Source organism: Alosa pseudoharengus, unplaced genomic scaffold (assembly GCF_046254945.1).
Source record: "Alosa pseudoharengus isolate Yale_2024_CS ecotype anadromous, Long Island Sound unplaced genomic scaffold, YU_APseudo_1.1 YU_APseudo_1.1_scf_2, whole genome shotgun sequence".
NCBI lineage: Eukaryota > Metazoa > Chordata > Actinopteri > Clupeiformes > Clupeidae > Alosa > Alosa pseudoharengus.
In genome coordinates, this window is record NW_027468663.1 from 30,942,133 (window position 1) to 30,963,484 (window position 21,352).

Genomic DNA, 21,352 nt, shown 5'->3' on the forward strand with positions numbered 1-21,352 from the left:
GCCATGCAAATAGAGGCAACGGCCTGGCAAAGAAAAGAACATGATACTCTGCAGAAATGGAGGACACCATCAACTGCTTCATTCAATTGGAGTTATTGTCAAAGCATCGCAGTGGCACTGACAACACTTATTAATCCACTGCAGGCCAAAAGCTGATTACTAAATTAGTCTTGTGTGAATGTCAAAATGTTGTGACCAATTTACACAGTACACATAGTCTCTGTTTTTCACAGACACATGCATGATACCTGAAAACTACTTAATGAGAAACTTCTGAAAACAGATCTTGGTTACAAGTGGAATGTTATAATCCTTAATCTTTTCAGACACCGCTCATTTGTGCTCATGTGTAAGGAAGAAACATGCACATTGTATTCACATCTCTATGTATTTATTTAAAATAAACTTTTATTTTCTTTTAGTTATTCAAAAACAAACTTTTGTGTCACCAAAAATGTTCTCAGCTGAACACCTTCCTTTGTAAAATAAAAACCTGACACTCGTTTGGAAAAGATATTCACATTATTTGTTTCTTTTTATGCCATTTTCTAGCAGCAATGTAACACAAACAGCACCATTACTTTACAGAACTAAAACATCTATCTGCCAATCATGATTGTGCAAAGCATGACATGTTGGACATTACCTCAATGTCAGTAAAGCTCTATGTTAGCATCGTCCCATATTTTATATTTTTCTTTTTTACATTAAAATAATAAAGATAAAATGTTGCAAAAATACAATAATGAAATCACTTTAAAATGGTTAAATAATGGGTAAGTATGATGTAGTATATGATGGAGTATATTATTATTATTAATACTAAATTTTTTTTCTTTTTGTTCAAAGTAAACATGCAGCGATCCTAGCGGCTAAACGAAATAGTACAGTTTGGCAGCCATTGTGTGGTTCTTCGGTCCTTGTTACCTCCGTCTCCTCCTCTGTTGTACTCGAAGTCTGGAATTTGAGGGTCTCGAACCTGAAAAAAGGCAAATACAGCAAATATAAGGAGTTACTACATACAGATATTATATTATAATACATGTATATTGGTATATGATTACAGTGCATATATATGAGAGAGATACTGTACTGATAGAGATATATAAGGCTCAGATTCAACATTCAATAGCAGGATACCAGGTTTTGAATAGAGCAAAAGGAAAAACAAAAAACAATCCTGCATTCATTTTGATGGGCAGTTGTTTAATAAACAACAATTAAATGCAATTATAAATTTCAGAGAGGTGGACAATATTGACGTCAGACAATAAACTTGCCAAATGTTATAACTTACCACATGAGAAGGCAAATCCACCGAAAGAAGGTACAGGAACCCCAAATGTGGTTGGGGCAGGAGCACTTAGGCCGAAAGGTGCTTGTGCAGCTGGTTCTGAAGGAAAGTGGGGGGACAAGTGAGTCACACATCGGACCTGGATTCTTTTGCTTCTCTTTAAAACATTAAATCTGCTCTGTCACTGTCCACCTTTTCAGCTCTGTCATTGTCAGACTTTTTTACAAAATAACATAGTATTGGGCAGTGTTTCCCAAAGTGTGGGCCGCCAAGGTATTGCATGTGGGCCACGAGAGCCTCCTCGTAAATTTAGAGGGGAAAAAAATGTATTTGATGGGCTATTAAGTAAAACATTTCAAACACCAACACATTTGTTAACACATCTTTAAAGTTATCACTATACTGCTGTTCATGGCACCCATTTGAAGCTCTTATACTGTAGATAACCTGTGTTAGTATTTTACCACTAATGGCTTATATTTGATAAAACATGAATATTTCATTTCTATGGAATTGGGGAGTTATCGAATCAAGTTTTTTTGGATGAAGAGATGTTTGTGTGTCTGGATAAGACAACTTTGGTGGTTAAGTTGTGATTATTTTGCTTATGTCTGCTACTCTGTGTTGCCTTGTAGTAGGCATTAATGCTGTGAATAACCTTGGTGTTTAACTCGCTGTTGGATGGGGTTTTAGGGTTTTATAACCCCCTCCGTACCGCTTTGATTTGCCAAGATTTTGTTGTGTGCATATTAGAAAAGGCCTGAAGCATGCATGTTTGCACGCGCATGTATGTTGCGTTGTCTGCCTTGGTGACACTGATGAACGGCGGCTACATTCTTAGTCTTGCATTGTGAATACATTTTTGGGTGGTCAGCAGAAAATGTTCAAAATTGAAATTGGGCCTTAGTCTTAAGTTTGGGAACCTCTGGTATAGCATTAATTCTATGCATCCATTTCTGTACACAGTTTTCAGATAGATTTTTGCATTGCTCTTTTTATAATGTTAATTTTCTTAACAGATTGTTGATGCTTTTTAAAATACAGGCATTTTATAGTTTAGAAATGGTTGAAAACGCCATCTACTGGCCTAACTCAGTCCTGAACCCTGCAAGACCAATGTTTATGTAGAGTGGACCAGTTGGTACTCTGTTTAGTCATTGTCACTCAATGATCAAGACTCAGTGTTCACAGGAAATTAAGCCTTCCCCCTCTTCATTCCCCCAGCAATCAACCCCCAATCCAGCCCCTTGCCTATGTTTTAGCATATGCATAATTGCACCATATGTACAGAAAATGCAGTTAGCTCTGTGTTAATGCTGAACTTGCACTTTACATACACAATAATGCCTTACGCTATGCAACTATCTTGTGTCCCAATTTACACTCACCAAAATCATGATAGAGTTTTTGCTTTTCATGTTTGTTTTTTTTTTGTTGTTTTTTTTTTTAAATGAGTACTGAGGGAAATCTGTGAATGAAAACATATGTGAACATATACGAAACTGCATATCAGGAGCTTATCGGATTGTGACTTAATTGTCATTTAGCACAAACTCACCCATTGCTGGTTCCAGGTCTGACTTAGGCTTAGGATTTTCAAGAACTGCAACGCCATTCACTGCAATACAAAATACAACAATGGATTACATTTGTTTCATTGACCAATTTAAACATTTGAATAAAAACTTCTATTGAAAAATGTAAATAAAAATGATCACACCAGACTATGGCGGATACACTGGGAAACTATGCACGTGTGCATATTTTTGTAACACTGCACATTTCGTCTGAATTTACCTTTTTCAGAGATGTTGAAAAATCCACCCTGGCAGACATCTTCGAGTAGCGCCTGAAACTCTGAGACAGCAGCGATGACAGAGCCAAAGTTTGGGTCTGATCTGATGTTTAGTACATCCCCTCGCTCAGGCTGTGCACTGAGAGACTGGCAGCTCTGGACAGACCAAGGCATAGAGAAAACAAAAACAACCCACAAATGTATGATTATTTGGAGATAAACTATAAACACTTCAGGAGATCTACCTAACAGCATTTAGCACTCATGCTCTCATAGGTTTCTGAAATGTTCTGATCACCTCACCTGGTAAATGGTAAATAATAAATGGACTGCATAGCACTTTTCTACCTGACAGAGCTCTCAGAGTACTTTACAATTTAATGCCCCACATTCATCTACACACACAAACACTAAATTGGTTCGGTCTCAAATCCAACAGAGTGGTTGATTTTGATAGAGGCATTGTTGACAGAACACACTGGCTTACACTGAGCACCCACCACATCAGAGATTAGTATCAGAGAAAGTCCATTCAAGCAGAGGAATCTGACAGGAAGATGCATTAAAAATCCAACAGAAAATCTATTCTAATGGACAACGTGGTGCTTCCAATCCTACTCCCTCCAAAAGATTCCTTTTGAAGCCACAAAGTACAGTGATTTTGTTTTTGCCCTAATCGAGCAGCCCTATTAAGTCCTGCTCCCATGTGTTGACATGCCGGCCGCCGTACCTGGAGGAAGTTGACGTGGTCATCCGTCTGCAGTAGCCGGAGCAGCTCGGCGTCCCTCTTCCTGAGCTGGCTCAGCTCCTGCTCCTGCTGCCGGAGGCAGTCCTCGGCGTGGGCCATGGCTGACCTCTCCTGGACCCGGATGAGCTCCTTCAGCTCTGACTGCCTCCGAGCTATGGAGGTAGACAGCTCCATGAATATGCGTTCGCTCTCCACCAGAGCGGCCTGGGAAGACAGCTACAGAGGACAGGACAGACCATGCCAGGTTAAAGGGTGTGACTTCACATAGGGGTAAGGGGGGGCAACTGTCAGTCAAAGTCGACAGAAAAGTTAACACAAGACACCAGGTTTACACTCTGGTGAAATTTAGAAACCTACTTGGGGAAATTATTTCTGGAACAAGAAAAATATAAAGGCACTGTCATTTTTGTGTGGCTCTTACTGCCAGACAAGCCTACCTGTTGCATACTCCTTTAAGTGAACTGAACATCACTAAAATAAGAGTGAAACATGCATTGTTTAGAGTTATCTGAAACTACATCACATTACTGTTAATACAAATCAGCATCACCAAAATATCACAACAACCAGGCTACTTTTGAATGGCAGACAGGGGTCAAAGTCTTCAAACAGCTTCAGTGCAGTAAGCTATCAGCAGGTGAGAAGAATACAGCTATGTGCTTATCACAACACGTGCTTGATTGATCAGTGGCAAAATTGATTGTGGTCAGGTGGGTGTTGTGGTGGTCTTTGCTTACTGTGAGAGACGTCATGGAGTGCTTCAGCTGTTCCAGCTCTTTCTCTCGCTCCTGAATAACTTGCTGGGATTTTCTCTGCATCTCTCCAATCTCACTCTAGAAATAACAAAAAACAAAACATTCCACCATGTAATTCTTCACATCCCATCACATAAATATGGGCATTAGGCTAGTGATATCCTAGTGTGACCAAATCACCACCCCCGTCGATCTCCAACTTCAGCGCACCTTCTTTTCTGTGATTTCACCTGCGGCCAAAACAGCGTCGTGACCTTTGTGTTCGTCGGTAAGGCATAACGAGCATATACACCGCTGATCAGTGCGACAGAAGACCTCCAGGAGCTTGTCGTGGCGAGAGCACAGCTTTTCCTGTATCGTTCCGAAGGGTGCGACCAGCTTGTGCCTCTTGAAGGCCTGAGACTCGTAGTGGGGTTGAACGTGAGACTCGCAGTATGAGGCCAAACATACCAAACAGGATCTAACAGCCTTGTTTTTGCGTCCTGTACAAACGTCGCACTCCACATCTCCGGGTTCGGCTAACGAGTCGTCAGAAGGAACGGTCTGAAGTCCGGTCTTACTCAGTTTCTCTACGACATCAGCCAACATGGTGTTTCTGCCCAGTACAGGCCTTGGCGAAAATGTCTGTCTGCATTGGGGGCAGCCATACAGCGAGATGAATTCATCCTGGTCCCAATAGCCCGAGATACAGCCTTTACAATAACTATGGCCACATGGTATAGTCACGGGGTCCTTGAGAACATCCAGACATATCGAACAGTTGAACTGATCGTGTTCAAGGAAAACACCAGCCTGTGCCATTTTTCTGTAATCCAATAAAAACGCTACTCTAGTGGTTAGCGATTTAAAGGCTGTGGCATGAGAACGAGTGGAGTCAGCTTTGTTTTGCAGGAAATGGTCACGTGACACGAGGGAGTGGCTTGGAGGTCTTTGACAGGAGGGGGAGGGGAGGAGCTTTTATTACAGCCGAGGCCCTTAGTCCAAAGGCAGCGTTCGACCACGAGTGGGCAGAATATACCCGTAGGTTGTGGAAAAGGACCACTCTTTAGGAAAATGGGATTTATTGTGGTTTATTGTGCATTTAGTATTTATTTCACCCTGATGCTAAACTCTAAAGTGTAATTTTTGGAGTTAAATATGTGTCTTTAAACTAATATTTGAAGATTAATGTGAAATAACAGTAAACAGATCAGAACAGTAAACAGAACAGTAAAAAAGTAAACAGATCAGAACGCAAGGTGAATCAGTCAAATGCTCACACATTGTTTTATTGCCTCACCTGAAACCATAGCATCAAATGCCTTTCCAAAGGAAACACAAGATACATGTTGAAAAGAGTATCTTCAAGAGCATGCTAAGTTTCTAGGACATTCATCAATGCGAAAGAAGCACAGCAACACAGTGTACACAAACATGCAAGTTCTGTGCAAACAATAAGAGGAATCCCACAAATTGTAAAAGGTATACACAATACAGTCCAACAACTGAAAACAGGAAAATAAATTAGATAGAAACAGTGCATGAAGTACATATAACTTACAGTAAATCTTTGAAATATAATTTAATGTTTCCAAAATGCATTAAGTGCTTCAAGTCCATTTACAATAATGTATTACATAATAAGTAGGAACAACAAATCTTATAACTCTGGTAATAAATATGGAATTCTGACTACATTCAGTTTCAGTGCAAATTACATTAAACTGAAGCCAATGACAATATTCAAGTATCATAATGTGATATAAGTCATCCCCATCAATTTATTTCTGATCAGTAGTTTATAGCTACAATATCTTTTTTTTTTTTTATCCTGTGCTTCTCTGGTCTGGTCCCCTGAGCTCAAGGAGTCTTTGGTCAGTCTTCCTCCTTAAAAATCGCATCACGTCTGCCATCTTCCAGTTGAAAGTCTGATACGAAGTTGCTGCAACTAAAGAAACCCCTTCTTTCAGACCTACAGCTATGGAATTAATTTGTTTGCATTCAAAAAGTATGGAAATGATTCCTAAAGAAATCTTCCAAAAAAGACATGCAAAGCTTTATATCAGCAAAACTATCTTGACCATGCCTTTAGACAGGCATAACAGTTGCAGTTCTAAAAGTATATGTTGACAGCAATAACTACACATCGCACCATTAGGATTATCCATGACTGACAATCTTCTCATCCAACTGTTCATTTGCAGGTCATCCACATTCTTCTTCATTTTTATAGCATTTTGAAATTCTACTGGTTACAGGACACTTTTTGAAATGTGAGGCATGGCTATTTTTCATCCTCTGTAAATGGTTGGAGATACAGTGGGGTGGGGCTGGGGTGGGTGGACACACAGGATTTCAGTATCAGTAAGAACATGTCAATCTCCCCCACCCCCCTCACTTGGTCTTTTCATCCAGTCCGCTCTCGGCCCTCAAAGCCTGGCTGTTGGCAGAGATAAAGTTGATCCAGTGCTGGAGATCCTCTGGGACGGCAGGGCATTCCACCTGAAACACAAAACACATCCAAGAATGAGACAAAAAAAGAAGACTCATCCAAATGCTTAGCAGAGGTTTTCTGTTCTTGTACTTCTCTTCTGTTCTTGTACTCAGGCTATTTATATTTCATGTACGAAGATGCAGCTGAGCCAGACAACCGGACACAAACTGAATCATGAACTATCCCCTGCTCACACTAATCGCATGCCTTTGTTCATCAAAATACTATTTACTTACTTTTTTTGTTATAACCAGTAGACTAACACTACTTCAGCTACCACATTGACCTTTGACCTCGAGCTCACCTTCCTCTTGCAAAGGTGCTCCAGGATCTTCTCGGGGCTGCTGCGAACAACATTCTGCCTGCAGAACATGACTGCCGAGAGAAAGCCATCCTTCTTGGACACGAAACGCTGCTCCAGGAAGAAAGACTTCTCATCCCAGGTCACGATACGACTCCTCAATTCGAAGGCCTCACCCAGGGCCAGGGACCTGCGGTAGCGGATGGTGCTGGCTCCTACGACCATTGTGGCCTTCATTGCTCGAGCGGCCATGAACAACCCATTGCGGGTGTAATAGGAGAACCTTGCAAAGTCGCACTCCCTCAAGTAGCGGGCATTATTCATGTGGCCCATGTAGTCTATGTCATGGGGGAGCACTTTCCCTTCTATCATGTGTTCAGCAGTTATATCTTTCAGGGGGCTCTGGAACAAGGACGTTATGATCATCAGGAGGCCTCTCAAGAAGTACCACACATCCAGGCTGCCAAAAAGCAGAAGCAGACCGGAGAGCACCCACAGAAGCATCTGAAACATCAGCAAAACACAAATGAAGTCAGTGGACACAGGAATACACTTAAGCGTTACATCACTTGTCAAAATGCCCCTCGACATGCTATAACGTTAACGTTACAGACCCAGGACAAGCTAAAAGGCTACAGCACATACCGGTATTAACATAGCAGGTCGTGTTCGCAATCAAATGTGACGAGTAATTCTTCAGGTTTCATAAATATACAACCAGATATAGTTATCGCTGTTATCGTATGTATGCATAGCCTAACGTTACAGTAGTGGGAGCTTGAGCTATGACTGTTCACTTGCTAGTTAGCCAGCTAGCTGTAGCAGTCATCAGAGCACTAATGCGGACAAACCGAAATTAACTATTGTATTTATAAACAAGTGAAAACACTGACCATTCAGATTATATAGACCATATACACAAACTATACATAATGTATTTCATACGTTTTCACTTGCAGTCCTGGTGTTGGGTCACTGGTGAAAGCAGCACTTGTAGAGGAAGCCGGTTTGTGCCAAACGCTAACGTTACTTCCTGGAAATGGCCTTTCGACAATTTCATTGGCTGAAAATGATATCGCGTGAGTAAAAAAATCAACAGCCCTGTAAGGAAACTGGAAGTTCTTGAATGATAAAACCAGAGACCAATTCACGGCCATTTCGCATTTATTCAGACAATAGAATATCTCTCATCACACCGGCAGCCTATATTTTTCGCAGTCAAGGCTTACCACAAAGCCTTTTGCATACAAGTTATTAAGCAGTAGGCCGATTTCTTCTCTTAGCATACCTCACAACATAGGAAAAAATAACATGCCACATCAATAGGAAAATATTTGAGTCTCTTTCAAAAAAATTCTTCAGCTTATTAACCAAAAGAATGTAGCACTCTGAGACTTTGGATGGCTGCCTGCAAACATGCACACATAATGCTTGCTATTTAACATTCTTGTCTTTCATTGTCCATTGGGATGGGCTTGGTGCTGGGTCCTCACTTGCTCTTCTCATCCAGTCCGCTCTCGGCCCTCAAAGTCTGGCTGTTGGCAGAGATAAAGTTGATCCAGTGCTGGAGATCCTCTGGGACTTCTGGACATTCCACCTGAAAAACACACATACGCCATCAGAATCAGAAAGAATCATGCTGTTGTTGTGCTTGTATCTCAAAATGCACGGAGTTAGGTAAAAAGAGCAGACAGCAAGTAATCTGCATAAATGTGCTTGCCTACAGAATTTTTACTCTTTTCTATTCTATTCTGTGATAGTTCTCAGTTTACAGGCGCATTCAGGAAATACATTCAGTTCTTTCACTGGACCCCTCCTCCTCCTCACCTTTCTCTTGCAGAGGAACTGGAGAATCTTGTCTGGGCTGCAGCCGACGATGTTCTGCTTGCAGTACATGACAGCGGACACGCGGGCATCCTTCCCCGAGACGAAGCGCTGCTCCAGAAAGAAGGCCTTCTCGTCCCAGGTGACAATGCGGCTGCGGAGACGAAAGGCCTCTCCCACGCACAGGGCCCGTCGGAGGCGGATGGTGGTCGCCCCGACCACCAGGCTGCCCCCGAGGGATCGGAGGGCCTTGAAGACACCGTTGCGCATGTACAGCGAGAGCCGGGCAAAGTCACACTCCCGCAGGTAGCGTGCGTTGTTCATGTGGCACAGGTCCATGTCGTGAGGCAGCACTCGTCCACTCATGGTCTGCTCGCCCAGCACATCCCACACTGGAGGCTGGAACCAGGCGCGGATTAGCACCACAGCTGCTCTCAGGTAATACCACACATCCAGGCTGGAGAAGAGAACCAGCAGTACCACCAGAGCCCACAGCAATGGGTCCTCCCTACAAGAGCAAACAATCAGTTATTGAGAGGGGGGGGGGAGATTCGAGAATAGAGAGGCTTCTTCTAATTTTGCTTACATGTCAATCTTTCAAATTCAAATTCAAATTCAAAGAACTTTATTTTTCCATTAGGAACTTCATGTGTGAAAAGTGTCAGTGCATACATAAATAAACATAAAATAAAATATACAACAAAAAGAGATATTCAAACATTCATAAGTCTGATGGATGCCGGCACAAAGCTTCACATGGTTTTCTTAGTCCTGGAGGTGAGAGATCTGTACCTCTGAAGGAAGGAGACAGTTTTGGCTTTGTAGTGAGTGAGTGAGGCTATTTGAGTTCCTTTTAATCCTTTAATGTAGTCCTTCTGTTGAAAATACTAATAAGTGATTCCTGCTCGAATCCAATTATTTTACTGCTCATTGTTTTTGTTTAATGGGTTGCGATGAATATTGGATAGTGCACCAAACCAGGCTGATGTATTAAAAGTGACAATGGATTCAACGAAACATCTGTAGAAATCTACACTATATGGACAAAAATATTGCTGTTGGTCTTACAGGAATTTCAATGACATCCCATTCTAAAGACATGGGCATTAGGGTGGTTCCCAAAATTAATTTTCACCAAATTTTGCCAGATCGTTTTTGTCTTGTTCCAATTGGCATTGTAAGCATCTGTACCAAAAATGGAGTCAATTGCTGCATATTTAGGGGTGGCACACTTTTTCACAATATTGACACACACACGATACATGATGTATTGGTATCCGGATAAAACCATTGCAGATTCTGCATTGAAGAGCATTGGATGACATTTGTGGTATCTGTCAGAAGAACTCGTCGCCCTGGCATTTTTTGATGCTCAGCTCACCACCAGTGGTGGTGGTAAGTGAGGTCCCCCCTTCCCTGTGAAGCGCTTTGAGTGTTGAGAAAAGCGCTAAATAAATGTAACCTGTTGTTGTCGTTGTTGTGTTGATGTTGAAGAAAAAGAGACAATGCTGATAAATCTTGAAAGATGCTCAAAAACTTGATGCCAAGTCTTTCTTCCACAAGAGCAGTACAGCTACCATCTCTGGCCTCGTCACTCGCTGCTCAATCCACTTCTTTGAGGTTCTTACTGAAGGCCAAATGGATGGCAGAAGTAACCCTGATGATGTGAGGTCCATTCTCACAGATGAGAATCTGCGTCAAATAGTTAATTCCTTGAAGGTCATCAACGACAGCGCAGAGAGAGGCATTGACCTTATTAAACGCTGTCAACAATCTGTGCGAAACGAAGACCAAAAGCAATTTTTGCTCTGTGTTGTGCTCTGTTCTAATGTTCTTACTCATTTAGTGTAAGTACAGGGAGAGATTATTAATGACCATACTTATCTTTTATTTTGTTTATGTTTCTGGTTCTTGCGAAAGTTATGCATTCTTAGGTTGAGCAATTGTGAAAAAGTGTGCCACCCTTTACTGGCGTCCTATTGGCTCAATTTTTGGTACAGATGTTCAAAATGTCAATAGGAACAAGGCCAAATGTGATCTGGCAAAACTTGGAAAACTTTTACTCATACCATTATATTGTGAACCACCCTAATGGGCATTAATATTGAATTGGTCCCCCCTTTGCAGGTAGAACATTTGGAAAGGCTTTCCACAAGATTTTGGAGGGTCTGTGGGAATTTTGCCCATTAATTTAGAAAAGCATTTGTGAGGCCTGCCATGTTGGACAAAAAGGCCTGGCTTGCCAGTAAATAAATTAAACTTTGTTCTGTCTACAACCTGAAGTAAAGGCTGATTTCTGACCTCATCATTGCATAAATCACATAATGTACAATGCAAGCAGCAGCAGCATCCCTGATTGACAATCTCTAAAGCCTGTTCATAGTAACAGGAGGCGTGCTGCACCTATGAGTGGGATCTTCTTCCTGGGAGAGTGAATGATGATGTAACCCAGTGCTGGTGTAACCCAGTTCCCTCTGCCTGGTTATTTGCATAGTAATGTATTCTCTGCCTCCTCAGGTGGATTAGTTGCACTTGAAAGGGAAATAACGTGTTAGTTGAGAAGCAGTAATTAATCTGAAGCACTGCGCTGAAGCTCTGGGGAGCTGAGATGAGAACTCAGGCTCATGGACTGGAGAGTGGGGCATCCTCAGATCTCTTCCCTATAGTTTCAGGGTGTGGAATACTCATCAGTGTGTCATGTCTTGTGTTGCAGATACCCAGCTGTTATTTACAAATTCAGAAAATGGCTGATGTTGAAATAGCCTACCATGGCCTTTTCACAGCTCCATGTAGGCTTATAACAGGTTTGGTGGGTTGGTATGGAATTAGCTTAACCCAGGTGAAATAACCCCCACATAGTCCACATGATGAATTCATTTTATAGATACAGGGGGGAAACTTTAAAACGTTACACATTACACAATAAAACGTTAAGTGTCATCTGTGCATTCATTATTATAAGTGTACAAGCGAACAGACAATTTTATGCCATTTCGAGCTCTTTTGTTATAGGCTGTACCATTTCTAAGTGTGTCAGCCAGCAGCAGCAGCAGCACTCAACGGCTAACACTATAACCAAAACTTTGACTGAAATGGGAGCGAAGAAAGTAGCCTATTTGTAACTAACAAAGTCGACATGTCTAAAAACTGGTGGCAAGAGTTGTCCAGGTTATGCTCTTCGTGAAAAACGTGGGATACTCACATTATGTTCGCGGAGTTGCTTCAATCCCTCTCACTCAAGTTACTCTGTCAGCTGCTCGACATATCAAGCGACGAACATTTTGAGTTCACATTCCTGTGACGTGCCGTCAAGTAAAATGCACGCACTTACTGCCCATTGGTTCCCTCACTAAAGTGAACGAACCGGTCTTTTTAAAAACGGCTGTCAAGTGATTGTGATACCCTACCAACCGGTTTTGGCTAAATGATCATGAAACTAGCAGCTGGTGTCAATAGGGACAACGAAACTGAGCATTTTGACAAAACGCTGGTGAAATGTAAGGACATACCCTGTTGGCATAGCCTGTAGGTTCCCTAGGTTCACAAAAAGACAAAGTAGCCTACTTTGACATGTTTTACATTAACTATGCAAACATGCACATCTAGACATAATTACTGCTAGTTAAATGACAAAAACGCAGTTTTGGCACTTCTAAGCATTAGCAACAACTTTAAGCAAATACAAAATAAGAAAATACAATAATGCTCTCCAAATCTGACTTTGTCTGTTCCCTGAATCTCCTCTTTGGACATTTTCTGAGAGAAGCACTCTCAGGAATGGAATCCATCAGAAAAAAAGACATAAACCCATGATTAAAAAAGAAAAATACTGAATTCATACAAATAATGGGACATGAGCTTGAACCAATGGTTGAACCCTTGGCAAACTGATACACACATACTGTAGCCTAAAATAGACTGATTATATTTTGACCACAGCAGTCTCTTTCTCTCTTTCTCTCTCTCTCTCTCTATAGCTCTTTATCTCTCCCAGCTCTCCAGTGATATGGATTGTGTGTGACTGACACCGTTGGCTGGCTGATGATATATGAGTACACTACTCCTCCAGACATTTGTGCGACAGCTCTGTCCTCACACACCCTGCCCCTGAACCAGTGACATGTCTCAATTCAGTCTTCCTCTGTAGGCCTACATCCATGCCTCCAAACTGTAACAAAACCCACAGAAGGGCATTGCCAACTCATCACAATGGTTTTGCAGGGAAACCAGCACCTACAGTTAAGAGAGTTTTCTACTGTATGTTTTTCAGTCCCCTTTCCTGTCCCTTCTGTAAGAGATGGTCTTACACTGATATACTAGTAACAAATCATGTTTGCTGATATACTAGTAACAAATCATTGCCCTGTCTGATCTGAGAGCATTCTGAGAGGGTAAACAAAATATTTTCCGCATGAGGGCAACTTTTGGAAGACTTATTGAGGGACAAATACAATGGGATCTAATCTGGCTTTAGAAACATAATGATAGTATAATCCATCTGACACACCACACTAGGCCTCTAAACAACCCATGATCATTGTAAAAGTAAACAACATTTCACATATAAGGGACAGGAACTGGTTGGTGAGTTTTTGTTGTTTTTTTATCATGTAAAATTATATCCTAGATGCAAACTCCTATACCTATTAACTATCTATTTGTCTGTCTAATCTATTATTGGCTTATTTTGCCAAATCCGCTGAAAACAACAACCGATAATGAATCCTGGACACAAACAAGGCACAAATTAGACAAATCCGATTACATGTGACTGCAGTTTAAAACTAGCTAGTTTTCCTCAGTGGAATGCAAAATTATTTACACACAAGGATGTTCATTTTTGGAGTTTCCTCATTGGTCAGTACTAAAAGAACCATGATATAGATTACAGCTCTAAGGTTCCACTGTTAGTGCAGAGCGAGTGTTTGGGTGGAATCGTGTGGGCAAAAACATAAAAGCTAGGCCAAAATAAAAACCACATCTGCACTTCAAGTGTTCACCATCCACAAGCTGTTCACACACATAGATATGTGGACAGTATGTGACGCTAATTAAAATCGCTAAAGTCCCCAGAAACTGATAGCCCCCTTTTAGATGAATTTTGCCCAGTAGTTACAACATATTTATAGTAGGTAGCCATTATACTCTCAGCCCAACTCGAGACTAGACCATCACTTGCAAAGGGACATTAATGTCTTCCTGTATGGCTTACTGTGACATTCTATGAGCGGGAGGTGCATTGTCATCCCTGACAAACCCAATGACTTACAGAGCTGTCCAATTTCAAAGAACAAAAGCAGAGCAGAGAAGGAATGATATGCCAGTGAAGCCGCAAATGGACTGAATGTGACATTAAACACAAATCAATTGGCGATTTCAATGCATAAATTACAGCCCAGCAGGGAGGAGGCCTGCAGAGTAGCGGAGAGAGATTAACGTATAGGGATTTGCAGTAGCAACGATGGATGGATGGAGTCCTTGCTCCCAGACACATGGTGGCCCATCCCTCTGTTTCTCTGTTTCTGTGTGATGTTATTCTGCCTCCCTTTTTCTCTGCCCTCTTTCTCTCTCTCTCTCTCTCTCTCTTGCTCACACACGGTTGGGTATCTGGGGGTTGTGTAGTACGTGATGTGATGTTTTGCATCTGTGTTATTGTATGTTGTGTGTGACTGGCTGTTCGCCAAGGTGAGAGTTAGGAATCTAGGCGGCTAGGAATCTGGGGGTTGTATTGTATGTGATTTGCTGTCTGTGTTATTGTATTTGTGTAAGTTGTGACTGGCTGTCCATATAAGTGAGAGTCTGCGGGCGGTTGGTTGTCTGGGGGTTGTGTTACGTGACATGGTGTTTGTGATGTTCCTTTGTATGTTGTGGTTGTCCTGATGTGCATGATTAGGGTATGAACACTAACATTATGTTTTGTTTTGTTCTAACTTCATGTTTTGTTGGTCTCTATGTGTATAGAGAGGTGTATGCACACATATACTACACTTTTTAGAATACTTTTAGATTACAATATGTTTTTAGAAAGGTCTGACCAGGGACTGGGGTTGCAAATTAGCCAACTGGCTAGAAACCTTTTATGTAACACATTTACAGACATTGTTATGGCATTGACTGTGATAGCTATGTATGTAATAATGTGCGCTGCATTGTCCCTGACAAATAAACTAATAAATAAATTAAAAAAACACACACACACAAATATATGCACATGCAAATAAACACACACATGCATGTACATGCACGCACACACGCACACACGCACACACATACACACACACACACCGCAATCAGGGTCTGAGATGAGAGACAGAGGGAAGAGCGGTTGTGGATCATACTAATGGGAAAGTATTGATTGTGGAGACCATTGCATCTGTGAGAGTGATGAACATATTTAGCAATAACTCTGCAAAGGACATTCATTCATGGACCCTTTCATTTGTAAGTTTGTTTAGGTGTGTGTGTGTGTGTGTGTGTGTGTGTGTGTGTGTCTATGTGCCTGCATTGCACACACAGTTATAAGTATATGTCTGTGAGCACATGTACAAAGATGAGTGGGTGTGTGCAGATCTGTATGTCTGTGAGTGCGGCTTGGTGTGTGAAGTAGTGGGCTGTGACATTGTCAAGGTGAATTTAAGACAGAAAAAGTGGAAGCGAGAGAACACCTGAAACATCACACCAACACTCGTGTCATCACCGTTGAAGCAGAACCTTTTATCTCAGATGGGCCCAAGTAAATGGGCTATTTTATTTCAGCAATTATGTATCAACACTATAAATCAACCTCAGTGATTAAATATGTATGCATGTTAAAATCTATGTGTTTTGATATCGGCTAATGGAATAAGGATTTTGATTCATATCAGTAATTAAATCAAAGATGTGATATTCAAAAGGTAACATTTATTTGCATTAATATACAATAACACCTGTAAAGGATGTCATTTTAAATCTAATTTTGGTTCCACATAAGCATTTTGAACAAACCAAGGAACTATAATGTAGTATTTATGGATGAGGGAAATGGTATTACTTACACACACACACACATAAACACACACACACACATACACACACACACACACATGTAGTACACACATGCGCGCACACACACACACCACACACACTCAGAGAGAGAGAGAGGAACAAACAGCAGGGATTTAAAACACCCGTGCTTATGTAGGTTTATGGCACATACACTTATGATAACAGTGTCCCACAGAGATCAGTTAAATCCGTTTAGAACCCGTGACATCTGTCTGTCTGTAAAGGCCAGGGATGTGGGATTGATGTGTGCCAATCAACATGTGGTGTGTGTGTGTGTGTGTGTGTGTGTGTGTGTGTGTGTGTGTGTGTGTGCGTGTGCGTGTGTCTGTGTGTGCGTGCATGTGTGTATGTGTATATGTATATGTGTGTGTTTGTGTGTGTGTCCAGAGGGTTTAATACTCTTTGTGCCACAATCCTGGCAGAGACTAGGTCCCCTTTAAAATCTAGTGAGATTACTGAAATAACAAAAATAAACATCTGTCAGACACATGCCATTTTGATTTGAATTGCACATGTTTTTGCTTTGTGTTGTCTAGCTTGATATCTTTAACCCTATCATGTTTTGCTCCTCCTAAACAACTTCACTTTTATGAGAAATACACTCTCCTTTCAGCCCTTGACCCACACACACACACACACACACACACACACACACACACATTTGGAATAGAGAGGTCCATACAGTTGATCCCCACGCACGACCCCCTTTCTTCCCAGACATTTGTCTCAGTTTGGCCCTGATGTTCATTACACTGATCTGGGTTGACAAGCAGCAACACAGCCCTGGAGCTCTGAAGGCCTTCATTTCAAATGCACGCATGCACTTTGAGAGTACAATCACACACATACACACACATGATGACAGGACTGTTCTAGCTCAAACACCCGCTTATGCTGTGTATTCTCACACACACACACACACACAAAGGCTTTAAACCACTGTACACTGTCATTCAAGGAAATATCAGCATATACGTCCATACAAAGCTAACATTTTCATTACACTGTATTATCTCTGGCAGTTATGATGGGTGCAGCTGCACGCACACACACACACACACACACGCATGCACGCACGTACGCACGCACACACACACACACAAAATAAAAAATACACACGCACACACACACACTCAGAGACATTCATTCATACTCAAAACCATTCATTTGGATTAAATATGCAGTACAGTACGCACCCATATACATACTTTAACACACACTTATTCACTTAAACACACAGAGAAACTTGAAATCATACAGATATACTGTCACTCTCAAATACAAAGATATGGCAGCACACACACACACACACACACGCACACACACACACACACACACACACACACACACACACACACACACACACATTCATTCAAAATGGGTCAGCCAGTCTTACCATAGCCTTTATCTCAATCCACTATTCTCAGAAAGGTCAATGTGACCCAAATCTAAACAATGGGCCTGCCATGGAGAGAAATCAAAGGGATAAAGTACACATGGTCAGTGACAATCAGGTTATCACTGTGGACACTGCTACACTGCATGACTTTGGCATCTTATCATCATGGAGACACATTTTGTTTATCCTCTCTTTCCCTGTGGTGGAGTTTTTGCTGGTGTGTTTTGATTGTGTAAGTGTGGTTGTTTTCATTATGTCCATGACAGTACAAGTAAAGTACAAAGTCAATAAACATGCATGTTGTTTTCTATTGTCTTTTCTTCATTTAATTTTATTTAGATTTGTCTTATGATTTCATCAATGCACTTTTGATTAATTGTATTGATTGCTTATTATATTATACTTTATTAGTGCTTGTTTGTCATATAGTGTGCGCTGTACAAATGCATAGGTTGTTGTGATATTGAAGCCTACAGTATGCCCCTACATGAGGTAAAACTATGACACAAACAATTGGGACACAACATTTTTTGTTGATCAAGAGGAAAATCGTAATAATAGGATTGAGAATGGGTTTTAGTCTTGACAAATTCGCTGTCATACGGCCTTTGAGATAGTGAGTGTGCGTGGGAGAACTGTATGAATGACTTTCAGGATCAGGGAATTATTACTCATTTGTCAAGTTATCTAATACAACATATTTATCACAAACAGACCTTGAACAATTCATATTATATTCTACTAGCTCCCTGAAAACGTAATTCTTGCTGCCGGAACAGAACCGTTTTGTCTTGGCTACTCTGGCAGAAATCGCTCTCCTTGGTGCTGAAAGTGCGATGTCAGCTGGCAGCACCTCACATACTTGCTTTTCCGCACCGCGTCAAACAAACACCATCGTTGGCACTGGTGTTGTTTTATGAAACAACGATCTGTACTCCTGGTCAAAAGCCTGTCTAATACTCTAAAAGTTTAGATATTCGTTACATGTGCATGTACATGCCGTAAAACTGAGCACGTACCGCGGTTATATAGAGCAATAATGGGTTTGCATACGGTCTTAGTATAGGACAGAACATTGAACGGAAACAATAGCTTACGTGTTGGAAGTTCGCCAGCATGTAAGAATCTCCAGTGATTGGGGGTGGCGTGTTGATGCGAGGTTTACGTTACCAATCAGAGTGAACAATGGCTTTGGCTGAAAGAAGGGGTGAGCGATAAAGAGAGCGAGAGAGGGAGAGAGATATTGAATTTGGTTTCGTATGAATAGGTAAGAAGTGCGTTGCCTTGCCAGGGCACAAGGGACAGAGCGATGATAATGAATCCAAAGGTTTAAAGGTAGTGAGGCGCACACAAAAGCAAGTAATTGGCATCGGTGCGAACGGATCGGATGTGGCCACCAAGCACGGATGGGATTCTATGCCGCCAAAGAGGATGGAGGCGTGGAACGGTGGCCTTTAGGGCTAGGACAGAAGTGAAATGTCGCGGTGCTTCTGGAGCGGACCAGAATTACAGATCGCACTTTTAGCGCTCCTGTTGTGCCTACGAACAATTATACTCACGGACATTTATTGAATCCTCGGGTGACTCAAGATCAAGTGTGCAACATCGAATCTGCAGAGACTGCACTGTCCATTTGCGTTGTGTCAGGTAGGTTACGTTTTCTTTTGTTTTTTACTAGGCTAGGTCCTCGTTTGACTGGGATAGCATAGTAGCTACGCGTTCCAATAATCTTGACTGGTTTTACACGTTTGAATACAATGATGCAGTTTGTCGTTGTCCTTTCTCCTTTTCGTCTTAATGCACTTCAGCACATGCTTCACAGGCTCACGGTGCATCCTTAAGTATGTACGTTTTGTTCTAGTGCTAGTAGCAGCGTAAATTCGCACGGCCAAAATGAAGCTTTTTATATTGCTCGGATCTCAACTTCACAAAATTGTGATTGTGTTATGGCGTATCAATCTTCAGACCAATGACATTTGGCTGTAGGCTACCACAGCATGTCGTCTCTTTTAGCGGTGCCGGTGCGGGCAGCAGTTGCGATACACATAAAATTAAAGTGTAGCTGATTATGGCACTCTGGTTTGTAACTGTTTTTTGTTTTTTTTTTGCTTGAAAATCAGGTCAGCTTGGACATTAGTGTTTCATCTCTCTCTCTCTCTCTCTCTCTCTCTCTCTCTCTCTCTCTCTCTATCTCTTTCAATCTCCTTTTCTCTATCCGTCTTTATGTCTTTGTGTATGCGTGCTCGCGTGTGCGCGTGTGTGTGTGTGGTGGGGAGGGAGGGAAGGGGGGGGGGGGTTGAGGATCATGTTGACAGTTTGCTTTGTACATAGCTCCCTGCTCTCCCGTGTGAGGACTGAGTGACAAGCATTTAGCCTCAGCAGCATCTTTCCAGTTAACCAACAGATGAAGACCCTCACTGGTTGCTCGCGCAAGCCCACGCCTTTTTGGCATTCGGGGCATTTTCTGTGAATTTTCAGTCACACGCCCCAGCTCAACCCTAAGTCACGAATAACAATAACAGAAGGGAAGATAAGAACAACAAACACAAGTTAAAATATATCTTACAATAAACATGGGACAGGGGAAAAGAATAACACAACCGATTTGTAGCACAGATATTTAAGTCTAGCTTGTGTTTTTGGAATGTGTCTGTGCATTACTAGTGTAGGCCTACATTGAATGTAAATATGACTATTCTGCTATGTCACTTTATAGTCTACATGGAATGTAAATAAGATCATTCCTCAGATTTTAGACAAATATAGTCAAAATGCTGTATGCAGTGGTCACATTTGCATTTGCATTATTTGCAGTGCTGAATGAGAATATCAACCATGAAAACAAATGCATACTGCATTAGTATGAAAACTCTATAAAATTTCCAGGAGACAAATTAATGCTAATAGTCTTATATCCTAAACCTCACTGGCCTGGTATTACCAGACCCAAATTCACAGGCCCTCTTCCTTTCTCTCAGTAGCACAAGGAGGCCAGGCCCCTGCTGCATGAATGACCATTCATTTTACCACACACACACACACACACACACACACACACACACACACAGACACACACACACACACGTGTTGGATCGCTAGTAAGCCGTGCCAGACCAGCGCTGAGCTGAGTCCAGTGCCCTCAGGAAGCGGCCTTTCCAGGCCGTCACAGCCGGGGGAAACGTGCCGCGCATAGCAGACTGCATGGATCGATGTGAGGCAGCCAGGCCAACTCTGGCCCCGCTGTGAATCCATGTCCCATTGGCTCTGGGTGCTGATGATGTCACAGTCCAGTGCCCATCTCTCTCTCTCTCTCTCTCTCTCTCTCTCTCTCTCTCTCTCTCTCTCTCTCTGGTGTGTGTGTGTGTGTGTGTGTAAAATGGTTGTGCTTGTAATTTACAGAAAATAAACTGTGTGTGTTAAAGCCATGGGTGGTGGGTGGCAGACAGAGTGAGAGATGGGGGGGGAGATAGAACATATGTGTCTGTGGGCGTGTGTGGTGGAGGGCCAATGTACTCTCAGTGTGCCACACTAAGGCATGAGAGAATGGAGCGTAAATCAAGAGGAGGCGGGAGAGAACGAGGCTTGGCCATGGAGAGGCATACAAAGAGCTGGCATAACAGGCCTTGTGCTTGTCTGTAAGAAATCAGAATGGATATGAGGAGAGGTTTTCTCTCTCTCTCTCTCTCTATCTGTGTGTGCGTATGTGTGAGTGAGTG

The 21,352-nt window shown here is 41.9% G+C and overlaps 3 protein-coding genes across 4 annotated transcripts; all 3 read right to left on the reverse strand.

Moving 5' to 3' along the window:
• Positions 1-364: 364 nt before the first annotated feature.
• ftr67 (finTRIM family, member 67) lies at positions 365-5,475 on the reverse strand. The gene is made up of 7 exons (XM_076294478.1): positions 4,803-5,475; positions 4,575-4,670; positions 3,820-4,053; positions 3,092-3,245; positions 2,853-2,912; positions 1,298-1,393; positions 365-979 (listed from the first exon to the last, which is right to left on the reverse strand). The coding sequence occupies exons 1-7, from the start codon at positions 5,391-5,393 to the stop codon at positions 924-926; spliced, it is 1,287 nt and encodes a 428-aa protein (XP_076150593.1). The 5' UTR covers positions 5,394-5,475; the 3' UTR covers positions 365-923.
• Positions 5,476-5,833: 358 nt separating this feature from the next.
• LOC143134264 (protein THEM6-like) lies at positions 5,834-8,453 on the reverse strand. Of its 2 annotated transcripts, XM_076294484.1 has the most exons (3): positions 8,312-8,453; positions 7,370-7,870; positions 5,834-7,073 (listed from the first exon to the last, which is right to left on the reverse strand). In XM_076294484.1, the coding sequence occupies exons 2-3, from the start codon at positions 7,868-7,870 to the stop codon at positions 6,966-6,968; spliced, it is 609 nt and encodes a 202-aa protein (XP_076150599.1). In that variant the 5' UTR covers positions 8,312-8,453; the 3' UTR covers positions 5,834-6,965. The 2 variants fall into 2 exon arrangements, with proteins under 2 accessions (XP_076150599.1, XP_076150598.1); XM_076294483.1 differs by lacking the exon at positions 8,312-8,453 and having other exon boundaries at positions 7,370-7,879.
• Positions 8,454-8,512: 59 nt separating this feature from the next.
• Positions 8,513-12,482, reverse strand: LOC143134265 (protein THEM6-like). The gene is made up of 3 exons (XM_076294485.1): positions 12,393-12,482; positions 9,194-9,698; positions 8,513-8,963 (listed from the first exon to the last, which is right to left on the reverse strand). Coding segments are annotated over exons 1-3 (615 nt in total). The 5' UTR covers positions 12,395-12,482; the 3' UTR covers positions 8,513-8,855.
• Between the last annotated feature and the right edge of the window lie 8,870 nt (positions 12,483-21,352).